Source organism: Palaemon carinicauda, chromosome 31, assembly GCF_036898095.1.
Source record: "Palaemon carinicauda isolate YSFRI2023 chromosome 31, ASM3689809v2, whole genome shotgun sequence".
NCBI classification, from domain to species: domain Eukaryota; kingdom Metazoa; phylum Arthropoda; class Malacostraca; order Decapoda; family Palaemonidae; genus Palaemon; species Palaemon carinicauda.
The window spans coordinates 20,330,973-20,345,554 of NC_090755.1; the positions used below are offsets into that span (position 1 = coordinate 20,330,973).

At 40.3% G+C, this 14,582-nt stretch overlaps 1 protein-coding gene across 6 annotated transcripts in view; it reads right to left on the reverse strand.

The window, feature by feature from the left end:
- LOC137624333 (helicase domino-like) overlaps positions 1 to 14,582 on the reverse strand; it is a 211,839-nt gene that overhangs the window by 138,353 nt on the left and 58,904 nt on the right. For all 6 annotated transcript variants that reach the window (XM_068355013.1, XM_068355011.1, XM_068355015.1 and 3 more), the window contains one exon: positions 5,673 to 5,906. In XM_068355013.1, coding sequence (XP_068211114.1) covers positions 5,673 to 5,906 — 234 coding nt within the window. The remainder of the gene's footprint in view (positions 1 to 5,672; positions 5,907 to 14,582) is intronic.

A 14,582-nucleotide genomic window follows, 5' to 3' on the forward strand; every position in this document is an offset into this window, starting at 1 on the left:
TCTGTCTGCTAACCAAACCACACAAAGTGGGAAGGTGGAGGAAAGATGACGGTGGTTCATTCGAAAATGAAAGGATCGGTGTGGCAAAACCAGACTAGCTGATATAGTAATCAGCTGGGAGTGTAGAGTGACGTATTAAGTTACACCTTTAGCCGAGAACCCGCAGGAACTGTCGCTGATTCCTGATGGAATTTTCAGGAATCGTGTTACGTGACCAGGACCCAAAGGAACTGTGTCATAGTTACCTGTAGAGATTCGGAAACCCCTAGGCAGCAGGCATCCCTCTGTCATAAGAGTAAAACTCTTGATGACAATGGGCACGCGCGAACAATTCACGGGACGAGAGTTTGAAAACTCTGTCAGGAGAGTTGTTCGCACACTTCAACTGATTGCGTGCGCCTAGTTGTTAGTTCGCCCCAAGTTGGTCGTGTGCGCCACATCGGCTGTGAGTGCCAATTTGGTCGTGCGTCTATTGGGTTGTGCGGGCAAAAGGTTGGTCATGGGGGCCACATCGGCCGTGAGCGCCAATTTGGCCGTGCGTGCTAATATGGTCATGTACGCCAATCCAATCGTGCGCACCCGATCGTCTGTGCACACCAATTTGCGCGCGAGAGCTCTCAGTGTGGTTCACGATACCCTGTGTTGTGTGACTGCGAACGATCAACAATGAGAGTCCGCAAACTCTGTCATATAAGTATGGCTATGATCACGAGAACCCAAAGGTTCAGCGTGAACTGTGTTGTGAGACCCCGAAGGATCAGCGCAAGCGAGAAACGAAAGTTTCTCTGTCAAGAGACCCCGAAGGATCAGCGTGACTAAGGGCACGAGAGACCAAAGGCCTAACTTAGCCTGTGTTGCGAGACCCCGAAGGGTCAGCGCAACGAGAAACCGAAGTTTCCCTGTCACTAAACACTGAATTGTCGGAGTGACGAAAGTAACGAGAGCCCAAGGGTTCTGCGTAACTAATGTAACGAGATCCTGAAGGGTCAGCGTAACGAAAAACCGAAGTTTCCCTGTCACAAAACACCGAAGTGTCAGTGACTAAAGTTACGAGCCCAAGGGTTCAACGTAACTAATATTACGAGACCCCGAAGGATCAGCGTAACGAGAAACTGAGGTTTCCCTGTCACAAAACACCGAAGTGTCAGAGTGACTAAAGTTACGAGAGCCCAAGGGTCAGAGTAACGAGATACTGAAGTTTCCCTGTCACAAAACACCGAAGTGTCAGAGTGACTAAAGTTACGAGAGCCCAAGAGTTCTGCGTAACTAATGTTACGAGATCCCGAAGGATCAGCGTAACTAGGAACCGAGGTTTCTCTGTCACGAGACTCCGAAAGGTCAGCGTGATTGATGGTACAAGTTCCCGAAGGCTCAACGTTACCATCGTTACAAGAGCCCGAAGGTTCAGCGTAACTGAAACCCGAAGGTTTCGAGCGGAGTCCCGAAGGACTCCTATTGTCATGAGAACCCGCAGCATCAACACGACGAGAGCCCGAAGGCTCACGATCACGCCAGCCCAAAGGGTGATCGTAACAAGACCCCGAAGGATCAAGGAGAACCAGCAGGTTCCAAGATAATACCTCTACATAAGAGGTTTGTTCTCCCGAAGGAGAATATCGCTTAAGATAAGGCTCTCGCTCCACCCCTGAAGAATCATAAGCGTAACGGGGGACCGCCGATGCCCAGAGGCGGTCTTCTCTCGAGAACGAGAGACTCGTTGCCCCGAAGGGGTAACCTGCTTCGGAAAAAGCTCTGCCACCGCCCCTGGTGGATCAGCAAACTCCTACAAGTTATTTCTCGCGAATGAGAGGGAAGTTCTCCCGAAGGCGTAAAAATCTCTCTCGCGAACGAGAGAGAAGTCCTCCCGCCAGAGGACATAGCCTAAGACAAGCTTTCTCCCAGCTCTATGGGAATAAAGCGTAGGCATAAAAAATCTCTCTCGCGAACGAGAGAGATTGATTGATTGATTTAAAGTTTTCAGGCATCCTGACATCTGAGGTCATTGACGCGGTAACATTTAATTTATGTATACAAAAATAAAAAATAAAATAAAATAAAAAATAAAAGAGTATTCAATTCAAATCATAAAAGTTAAATATTTTTCAGAAGACCTGCTCCTGAAATAAATCTAAAAATGCCACTTGCATGGTAGGACACATCATTTCCAAGAATCTTGGCAAGGATGAACCTGCCACCCTCACCTCGAGCCTCAAACAAATATCTATTCCGCAAGTTGTTATAATTGGGGCATTCGGTCAACAAATGCCTTACTGTGAGAGGTACTAAACAGTCGTCACAATACGGTTGGTGTTGGCCCTTCAGCAGAAACTCGTGTGTCAACCGAGTGTGACCAATACGGAGACGACAAAGAGACGTCTCCCATTTTTAGGGCATCATATTATACCTCCAAGGAGATATGTCATTTGTTATCTCTCGCATTTTATTGCAATCTTGACTATCCCATTGCTGTTGCCATTTATTGCAAACCAATTTCTTGATGTCAGGTAAGAAATCATTACAGGGAATGGGATACCTTCTTGGCAGCAACTCGGATGCAGCCTCCTTAGCCAGTGAATCTGCCTTCTCATTCCCGGACACACCTACATGTGCTGGAACCCAACAAAATTGAACTGTTATACCTCTCCGTCCAATAATGAAAAGCCATTCTAAAATCTTTAAAACTAGAGGGTTATTCGAATTAAAAACTTCCATAGCTTGAAGGACACTCCTTGCATCACTAAAAATTGTAAAATTACCCTCCTTCTCCAACGCTATTTTCTCAATAGTGGTTAATATGCCATACAGTTCGGCAGTAAATATGGAAGCGGTCAGAGGAAGGAACGAGAGAGAAGTCCTCCCGAAGGAGGACATCGCCAAAGACGAGCTTTCTCCTAGCTCTATGGGAAAAAAGTGTAGGCTTAATAATATCTCTCTCACGAACGAGAGTGAAGTCCTCCTGAAGAAGAACATCGCCAAAGACAAGCTTTCTCCCAGCTCTATGTGAAAAAAGCGTAGGCGTAAGAAACTCTCTCGCGAACGAGAGAGAAGTCCTCCTGAAGGAGATCAACGCCTAAGGCAAGCTTTCTCCCAGCTCTATGGGAAAAAAGCGTAGGCGTAAAAATCTCTCTCGCGAACGAGAGAGAAGTCCTCCCGCCAGAGGACATAGCCTAAGTGAAGATTTCTCCCAGCTCTATGGGAAAAAAGAACAGGCGTAAAAAATATCTCTCTCTCTCTCTCTCTCGCAAGAGGGATAAAAAGTTTCCCTCGAAGGAGGAACATCAAGTTGAAGGTTGACAGCAAATGCTACCTCGTAACGTGGGCAGCTCACAAGCTACCACATGGAGCGCAGGATAACGAACATGGCGGCCGTAGCAATCGGCCTTGTGTTCTACGTCGCCCCTACCTGTGAAAAAAGGAAGTTGTGATCAATTACAATTCATGCTCCACTGCCCAAAATACACTATTCGAGGAATAAGTCACCGTCCTTGTAAGATAATACTTCGAAAGGGAGCTGAACTGTTATACACTTTAATTCAGTAATGAAACAAACACACGGCAGTGTTGAGAACCTGCCGACCATCAGCGCAGGGAAGGGCGGCAATGACAACTCCCTTACGGTGGAGGCAGTCGGATACGTTGTCAACAGTAATTAAAGTTACAAGTATCTAACAACATAAACCTATACAGTATTTCCATTTATACATACATACACTCATATATATATATATATATATATATATATATATATATATATATATATGTATATATATATATATATATATATGTAAGATAAATGAAAACACAAGAAAAAAAATAATAAAACAGAAAATAAATCAAGACAAGTCTTTGCGGGAGAGAAGGGCAGCATGTCCATCCTCTACCGAGCCATAAAGTAAAGATGTTACTCAGCCGAGAGGTGTGAGTGAGAGGGGTAGCCAGTCTACCCCAACCCCACCCGCTAACTAGCGTATGGGATAGTTATCCCTCACTAAAATTATCAGGGCTCGTCTTTCAGCGAGTATACCCTATAAATAGCGGAGGGTTTGTATCTACGCCGGAACAAATACTTTTTCACAGTTAGGTACATTTTTTTCACTTATTTATTGTTCGATTTTAGAGAGAAAGATATCATTGAAAAGAGGAATAAAAATCCACAATTTTGTGTACCAGAATTTTTATTTTCCTTTTTCTCTTTTTTCATGAATGTTTTACGCCTAGACAGAGAAACTTAATAAAAAATCATTAAAAAAAAAGAAAGAGGAAAATAAAATATGTAACACATGATTATTTGATTTATAAAAAGTTTTGATGGTATGATTTTCAATACAATTGGTGTTATATTAGGAGAAAAATGTACCTCATTTTTTTTTTAAATCCTGATTTTTGCTTATACTGTATATCAAAAAGTTTTTGATCAAATGACTTGAAATTTTTATATGATGAAGGTATTATATATGTCTAAAACATATATAGAAATTGTGTATTTTGAATTAGGAAAAAAAAATTCACGGCATAGCGGAGGGTCCCCTTAACTTAGACCTATGTTCAATCGTAAGCTGGGATTAAAATGTCATTCGATTATGCCAGCTGATCTGTAGCTTTAGCCAACAGCATAAAAACGTATATGTACTGAAAGATTTCTAAATAATCCTGGTTTTCGATCTTATCCGAACTTCGTTTAATAACTTTTGTATTTTTCTATTATCAATTCAAGATGTATTTCAACAGCAATTCCTGATTGTATTATTTTGGTTTTGTTGTCAGTTGTTTTCAAGGTCACGGTGGGATCACGATTATGCTCAATATAGTTAACAGAGTATTGTTGATATAATTTGTTCCCTATCACGTAATCCTTGAAGAAGAGAAGAGCACAGTTCAACAAACTCTCGACCAGTTTCTTATCAAATTGCGTATCAAACAACAGATGAATTGGCTGTTGACGCTGATGATCCATATTCCACAGCCATCTATGTACGTGGTGTAAACAAAGATATTGAATGTATATATTGGTAAATGTAACAACTAAGTTTGTTTTATACTACCGCAAATTAACTTTAATAACTTGATCTATTTAACCTAGGAAAATTTTTTGATTTCATACTATCTTAGAGCAAACCCCCTACACAAATAAGAGACCGTGATGTTCTGTAAACATGTTAAATTGTAAACATCTACATTTACAAGTATGGATGAACAGTTATTTATAAAATTAGATTAATTTTCTCGGTAATAAATTAAAAACTAAAATGTTTGTTTGTAACCTTAAACAGATTCTTATTAACCATATATTATTCAAATTGAATCTACAGATAAAACACAGAATTGGGAATGGTTATTTGAGGTTTAGCCTAATGACAAGTAAATTCGAAAAGTCATTTTTCAACTCGTCACCTCTCCTGGAACCAATTACCAACGTAATGTGAGGTATACCTGTATTTGGTTTAAAAAGAACTTATCTTACGATTTAAATTCTTATATTAAGTACATATAAAAAAGACTAGGTCATATACCACCATCTACTATAAATTTTCTAATTATTTTAACCTAAAGAGAAATACAACGGCTGACAAATACCTACGTGATATTTACAGTTTAACAGTACACTACTTATAAAAACAACCCTTATATAGGAATCATAACAAATATTTAACTAATACAATGTTATTACTAACCTTGAGAAAGTGTTGGAGTTGCTGGCTTTTGCACAGGAGCAGTCGTTAATAATAACTGGCCTGAAGCAGTCTGCAAGAGCTGCAATCCTCCAGAAGGAGAAGCTGTTCCTACTGTGGCAGTACCAGCTGGAGAGCCTATATTAGCACGCTGTGGTACCATTAGGCGAGGTCCCTGAGGGGTTTGTTGTATGACCAAGCTACCGATATTTGAACCACTTGCTGGAACTTGTATTGCTGCAAGAATTACTCATCATTAAAGAAATATCACAAATTTTTTAAGTAATTTGAATTTTTCCTTACTATACAAACCCAAGTCCTTTACATAGGAGAACAATAACAGCAAAGCTGGGAATAAGGAATTTATAGATTATAACAAGGTGGCAAGTCTTCCCTCGTGGTTACCGTACATGTGAGAGGGATGGTCTAGATGTTAGGTCCAATACAGTTTCAACTCCCTAAGGTGAAGACAACCACTGTGTACTAGGCACACTAAGGATGTCAGGTGCCCTCGTAGTTTCTGCCACTTATTTGTCGGCAGATGGATTTGTCGAAGGAAGGAGAGAGCTACCTTTAGTAGATGGACTATCCTGTTCTCAGATGAATAAATCTTTTGTCCTTTCCTAGATAAGTTAGTCTTCACATCAGCACTAGCAGACTTCTTTTGATTCACCACGATCTCTAGATTGTGACAAAACGAAAGAAGCCTGTCTCAATGGCTCAGAAGGGTTTCCTCTAAGTTGGCGAGAATCAGCTAGTCGTTCAAGTAAAGGAGAGGAATGCCCTTGGTGTCTGTCCATGCTGAAACCAGAGTGAAAGTACACATCTTTCAAATCTACTGTAACCATGAAGTCCGAAGGACTGATCACGTGGCTGACCGGGCTTGGATTGAGATCTGGAAGTACAGTAGACACTCGCAGCAACAGACTTCAGATATACCGGACTAAATTCAAATTAGAGTAGTATTCTGTTGGCAAAGGTCACTATAAAAAGTAAATAGTTGAGATCTTTATATTTATTTACTCTATATTATTTATATAAAGTAATAAAATCATTATTACCCTATTCATTATTGGTTTATATTCATTATAAATAACCTGTTTAAGGAATAATTCTATATATATATTAAATGAACTTTTTTCTATGCAAGCCCATCGCCAAACATGTAAACACACGCAGCTGATTTCAAGCAACCACTCTCAAGGATATGTTCACATATAACAAGTATTCTTAAGTGTTCTATGTAAAGATGATGTTATTACAAATGTTATTTTATTTACTGTAGGTTAAGAAATTCAAATAAAACGAAATAAAGCAGTTTCCATATTACGTTTCCCCTACATATGACGTCCAAAGGAAAACACATGCAACCAAACCCATATACACATTCAATTGATATATAATGAATCTAATAATTTTTAATAAGCTGTATGTAAACTATAGCAGTCTATAACATACAGCATTGACATTTGTGCAATATTTATTATGATGCTTTGATTAGGTTTGGAAATTGCATGTTAAGAGCCCAGCTGAGAACATGTACACATTGTCAGCAGATTCAAGCTACTGCTATCAAGGATATGAACACATATAAATAACCTTAATACAAATTCCCTTTCGGGCATCGTATGTAGGGAAGATATGACTTAGAATGTTTTATTTTGTTTACTTTGAATAAGTTAAATCAAATTGTGATAACATTTTTACATAACCAAAACCCAATTTATAGGCCTACACAGATGGTTTCACGATTTAAAAGTCTACAGAAATTAGACAAATTAAAATTTGTTTTCATTTTCTATATTGACCAATTTAAAGGTTGTTTCATGCATGGATATATACAATATCCATATTTATTTACTTATTCATTTGCAGATAAAGTAGTCTTGCATACATTATTTTACAAATTTTCTTAGACTTAAACACAAGTAAAGCAGTAGCAGTAGTTCCCAAATTACTTGGTAATGTTTACTGGCGCTGTATTCAGTTTGTGTTGGTATGGCCAATGATTGAAGTGATCTTTGTTTTTGTGAGTTTCCTTTAACATTTCTCAAGTACACACTTCATTTTTGTGAGTGGTTTCATTTAATTCCTTAATTATGTCATTCAAAGGGGGAAAAACAAGTGTGATAACCTCAACTGCCCATATGTTTGGCATATATGGTAGGCCTACAGCCTATAGAATTTGGTATAACTTTGCCTGATTTTATGCATTAGGAAACTTTTTGCAGATACCACAGACTATCAACAGTACCAGAGACACCTCCCCTCCTATAAGTCTGTTGCTGCGAAGTTCTACAGTCGCATCTTTCAGACCTACCATAATTATGAGGACCCAAAGACTGATTGCCTGATTGACCACACAAACTCATTCAGAGCTGAGAGGTTGAGGACTGGTCTTCAAACTCCAGAAGTCTTCACTAAAAGAAATAGTCAATTGAAGACCCTGGGGAGCTGTCATCAACCTCTGGAGAGTACCCTTCTTCAGGATAACTTGGACTTCTTTCTGCCCGAAGGGCTAGATCAGCACCTGGAAGTACGCACCTTTCAGATCGACCGCAACCTAATGAAGTCCAAAAGACTGATTGCCTCCCTGACCATGGCTGTAGTCTCCACCTTGAACGGAGTTTCTTGCACAAATTCATTCAGAGCCGAGAGGCTGATGACTGGTATCCAAACTCCAGAAGTCTTCTCTACAAGAGTCGACTGGAGAGCTGTCACTGACTTCTTGGAGAGCACCCTTCTACAGCATAGCTTGGACTTTCTTCTGCCTGAAGGTCTAGATCTTTCAGTGATCCCTGGCAACAAGATGACAATATAGCCAGTGGTGGAAAGCTGATGAATGGAAGAAAGTATCAGGATCGCAGGACATCCACCATCCATCTTTCCATCACTTTCTCCAATATGCTTGCAGGCATCTCACTCAATGGTGGAGTGATAGAAAAAAATACCCCAGTTAACTGAGGCATTGTCCTCGATCTTTTCCATGCCACTACTACATCCTTGGTTAGGCCAAAAAGGGCTGATTCGGAACCTTTAGAGGACAGAAGCCTAAGGTCAGGTACTGCCCCTTTGAGCTGATTTACAGGGCTGTAAAGGTGCTTTAGTCTGATCTCTGGTGTAGACTTGTTGCCAAAAGGACACGGCTTAATGTAAGAGAGAGTCTTGACTGTCCTATCTCCATTTTCTATTGCTGTTTCTACTTCCACTGATGGAAAAAGGGAAGAGGCCTAAAGGAAGGAGTTACGCAGGTTTAACCCTTCTTGGCAGCCGATCCGCTTACGAAACTTTGTCACGGCGTCTCGATGCTTGAGTACCCAATTAGCCCATTGGTTGGCTGCCTGGTGCTTCAGGAACTAATCTGCCCTTGCCCATGTCAGAACAATGTCCTTCAGGGCTTGCATTTTTTCAGTGTCAGACAAGTCTTCGGTATCGGGTAAGTACCTAACTGTTCCTGACCACAGGCCAATCCAAGAAGCCGCTTGCACAGTGGCCATAGCCGTGGCTTCCATACCTGACGTCTCTGCCACCGAGAAGGTAAAAAAAAGTTGCCAGCTGCTCTATTAAAATACCTGGCGCCAAGGTAGAAACTGCAGGATCTAGAGGGGCAGCCTCCTGCATGCCGTAATACTACTTCGGCCTTGTAAAGGCATGTAATGCACATGTATTTCATATACGCTCAGACATAGTAATGCCATTGCTCTTTTTCTCTCTCCCTCTCTCCCACATTGATAAACAAAAAACCTCTTTAAGCTTGCCATTGCCTATTTCACATTGTTAAAGTTTTATGCCATTGTTATCCTCAACCATTTGTATATAAGCTTGTGTGTTTTTTTAATAAAGTCAATTATGTTCAGCTTGTCTTTCCATCAAGACCCTTACCAGCCTGCTACAACTGGTGACCACGGTTTTTATCCTCAGCACTTAGTACATAAGCTTGTTAAGTCGTTTGAAAGAAGTCAGTTATGTCCAGCTCGTTTTTCCATTAAGACACTTACCAGCCTGCCACAGGAATTAAGTGTGAAAATCTCCTTGCCCTCCAGGAGTACTTCTCTCCAGAAACTTGGACATCTATCTTATCTAAAGCTTCAGTGGCCAGGATTATCAAAGGAAGCTTCAGATGAGGTCTAGAGCTACCAGGTGCTCAATAGCTTTGTTCCTGACCTTGGAATTGAATTGAATATGGGATTTAGGCATTAAGCCAAGCACTGGGGCATCAAAGGCCATTCAGCGCTATATAACTAAAATCATTCAATCATATCTGTACACTCACAACATTTAGTATCATTTTAACCTTTAATACAAATCGTAACACTTTCATACAATAAAATCTAGATGTGAAATAAATAGGGATTAAAAGGGTAAAATAAATAAATAAATTAATAAAATCAATTATAGCTCGTAATATAACCCAATACTTTGTATAAATTTTCTCAAGTTCAGGGTATTACAGTTTTCCCCCAGTATATCTCTTAACGGTTTGTCCTGGAGTAAATGTGTCCTCCTCTGGAGATTAAAAACAGGACAATCGACTAAAATATGTTTAACATCCATTGTCACTTGACAGGTATTACAAAGAGGGGCCTGTCTCCCTTCCCCACTCTTCATTAAATAATTGTGCGTTGCATGTGTATGGCCAATACGCAGCCTAGTTAAAATAATGGTATCCCTTCTACTTGTAGAATTACAAGATGACCATTTATCCACCAATGGGTGGATTTGTTTCAATTTTGTATTGGTGGTCCGTTCAGACCATCGAGCTTGCCACTTATTTTTACAGTAAAGATGAATCTCACTTCTAAGATCTTTGTAAGGAATACTCAAGGGGGATGGATTACTTAGCCCTGAAGCTTCCTTTGCTGCCTTATCTACTTGTTCATTCCCATCCACCCCAACATGGGCAGGGACCCAACAGAAGTGAACACTGATACTCTTCCTAGACTGCAGAAGTACTAACCAGTCCTGCACCTCTTGTACTAGATGATGGCCTGGCATAATTTGTTTTAATGAGAGTAAAACACTATTGGAATCAGTAAAAATTGTATAAAAACTATTTTGGGTGAGTCAGACATGCCCTCCTTGGTATCTGAAAGTTTTGGTCAAGATGGGTGTACAAGAACCCTTCAGATTCTTTCGAGTCATACTAGTTCATCTCCGGTTGGACCCCTAGAGAGATTGTCGTCAAAAATAATCTCTCTCCCCACCACTTAAACAGATAACTGAGACACAGGAGAATCAGAACAAGTGTCCTTGCTGGGTTCCTTAGCTGACTGAGACATGGATCTGCTTTGACATCCTCAGATCTGTAGGACAGGATAACACAGGGATGCTGCTGCTAAGGAGATAGGCGACTTGAGAGACCCTCATGTCCCTTGGAGATTTCCTTGAACTGAGCAGGTTGTCCGTAACTTTGTCTAGACTTCGTCTCTTGGGCAATGGGGAGTGATCAGAAGTAAACTATAGGAGAGGCGATAGTTATCTACCAAAGAGATATCTCTTGGAGAGAGATCCCAAGTGTGTCCTCCCTTATTATGTCTCCTGGTGTCCAAGTTGATGGGAAAAAGGTGTTGGTGCACGTACCAGTAGTCAAACTCTAGGGCAGGTCTGAATGATCTGGGCTTAGGGGCTGGAGATGAAACAGAGTAGACATTTGAAGAGTTTTGAAGACTTATGTCTTATTGGCGAGGTTCTGCGATAAGTACCTTCCTAAGAAGGTGAGGGTTCCAATGAAGAATGTCCATGAGAGATGTGTCTGGAACATTCTGGGGACCATTCAAGTAAGATGGGTTTCGTGTGTTCAGAAGTCGAATGTTTTGAACATGCGCGAGTAGTGCGTTCCGAATGGGATTTTGTACACTTATCTAGTGAAGCATGCTTTGCATGGTTTGGATCACTACGTCGAACTAGAGAAATGCGTCTAGGGCGTCCAGGGATGACACATCTAGTGCATTCCAGAGTTACATGCCGAGACTGTTCATAAGGAGAATGCCTATGATGGTCGTGAGATGCACGTCTAGCACGTTCAGGTGATAAATGTCTGGAAGAATTTTGCTGTGTGGACGAGGCACATCCAGAAGTGGAGTACGCAGGTGAAGCACATTTACAAGTAGAAGGCGCTCTTCAACTTACAGATGTGCTTCAATCGAAGCTGACCTATAAATGCATTATTTACATATATCTCATATCAGTCTTTGTATTAATGGATAAAGTACATACTGCTATATAGATATTAGCATTATACGTAGCATGTTTTATTACACTTATGTTTTGAAGGAAAAAAAAAAATAGTTGTTTATTTATCTATTTTTCAACAATACATAAATAAATTCTTGGTAAAAAAACATTGGATCTATGGCAAATCGTCATCGTCATCAGAGGATTCGAGATCAATGACAAATGGGTCAAGGAATCGATCTATGGCGTTATCCTTCTTTGCATCTTAATGTTGCAAAGTCTTGGTAGGTCTTACAGCTTTGCTCCAATCTTCTTTTATCATTCTATCCAGTGAATCCTGCAGTTGTCCCTTCAAGTCCCTCAAAATGAAATTATTTTTTCTTAGCCCCATATAAATTCAACAGGGTTGTATTGACAGTAATACGGCAGTAGACAAACCACTTAATGGCCGTACTCTGCTGCAATCTTATACAAATTTTTCGTGTACCAAGTGCACTTTTTCACTATTTATAATAGTTCTCTTTTTAGCAAGTGTTCTTTTGGATTCTCCCCATTTCTGATAAGCCATTCTGTGATGGTAACTTTTATAGATGACGATGTCGGCGGATTATCTATCTTCACAGAGTGGTAGGGGCGTTATCTATGACTATAACAGACGATGCGGAAATATTAGGAATGAGTTACATAGGGAACCACAAGTTTTTAAACAAAATGCCGTTCCAATGTTTTTAGCAAGAACATCAATTGTGCATTTGGCACAAAACCATCGTTAGAGACTGTATGCAAAACAATAATACGTTCTCCTTTCCCAATGACCTGTTTAAGGCCTGTTTTTGGGGGCTTAGATCTATCCAGCATTTATCAATACTGTAGTTTTGGTTTACCTAGGTTTCGTTCTTTATTTTTTACATCTCTTATTTTTCGTGAAAAGATTGTCCGCATAGCGAAAACCGATTTTACTAATCACCTTTCAAAGAGATTCTCTACTTCCAATAAAACCGAAATCTTCTTTCATTGCTAAAAGTACTTTTTCGAGAGTAGGAATGTCCTTCCGAGCGTAGAAACCAAGAATTAAGCCCTCAGGCTAATGGAACACCTGGCCATCTCGCGCACACAGTCTTTCAATCTTTAGACGATAACCCTCATGGAAAAGTCAAGAGGTCATACGCACCAAGAGGAGTCAGTTGGCTAAGAGAAATTACATAGTATAAAATAAATAAATAATAAGATTAATATATAAAGCTCTCGTAGTAGTTTAATTCCAAACTATAGTTCTCTACCAAAAATCAAGTTTTTGAAAATAAAAGGCACACACTATTAGCGTGATACATTTTTTTTTTTTATTCTTATTTTATCACTGTTAGTACAAAAATCGTTCGTTAACTTTGCTGCTTGAGGTTGCCTCTTTATTAAAAAGGTACAATACAATGGTTAACTTCAGGAATTTAAAGAGTTAATCTACTTTTCGGGATAAGCCGATTAGGTTCCTTCCTTAGAGGAATATGTCCACAGTTATTTTAATTTGACACACAATATTTGGAAAAAGACTGGTCCAACAGTCATAGAAATTTTGCTAGAGTATAGGAGTATAGCTCGCCAGAAAAGCGTGTATGGAGGTTGGGGTTTGTCCAGGTGTAAAGCTCACAAGAGAAACTTGTCTGGAAGAAGTACCTCTGGAGGTTGATGCGTGTAGAAGATGAGGTATGTCTAGGAGAGGAACTGGAAGGTGAAGTGCATCCGGAAGAAGCGCGTTGGGGTGAGGAGGTTTTGGATGAGGCTCATCTCAAAGCACACTCTGAGGAGGTTGAGTACTTGGAAAGAGATCCCATGAAAGGGTGAAGGTCCCGCATTCGCTTATTAAACCTATGGGCGGGTGAAGTTTTTACTTGGGAAAGATGCATGGGAGACCATTCTCCCTTTGAAGACTACAAAAATGTCTAGTGGACAACTGGAGAAACCAGTGGGCTGTCATCCTCCAAAGCAGGTGCCTCCTGCTAGTGTCTAAACAGACCCTGCTGCAACTTCTCCTCTGAAGGGGGCCCTGATACCCAAGGAGAGAGACAGCAAATGTAATGCATCATATTTCTGAATTGAGTGAAGATGAACACCTGCCCTTTCATTAAGAGAAATGATAGGCCCCAGGGCTTGCCCTAAGAGTTAATGTGTCACCACTCTTGCTTGATTGGTCACCAGAGGAAACCAAAGGAGAAGAATCAGAAGGCAGAGTAGCGAGGGTAGAAGAAAGAAGTCGAGCATTCTTAGATTTCGAGGATGACCCTGAAGGCAAAGAATCCCTTATGGACTTCCCCTCCAGCCATACTTATCCCACTGGGAGGATGACAACTGCCAGCACTCTTTGCAAGGTAAGGCCTGGCTACAGTAATCTTCTCTGCAGGCCAGGCACAACTGATGAAGACGTCTCTATTGCAATTAGGAGTGTTGCAAGGCTTAGGCAGCACTCCTGAGCATTTCCACATCTCTACAGGCATCCTCAAAGTAAAAAAAGTCACACCTGAAGACGGAAGCATGTTGTAAAGAGAAAAACATTGCACAATATTAGTAAAGCTGCTAATAAACGGACCTCCACACTACCAGTGGTTAAATAAATGTCAGTTGTTGACACCTTGTTATAATTTTAAACTATCGTATACCAAGCTTCGCTGTTATCGTTGTCCTATATAAAGGATAATGGTTTGCATTTGTGAAAGAACAATAAATTTTTATAACAATTAATCCATT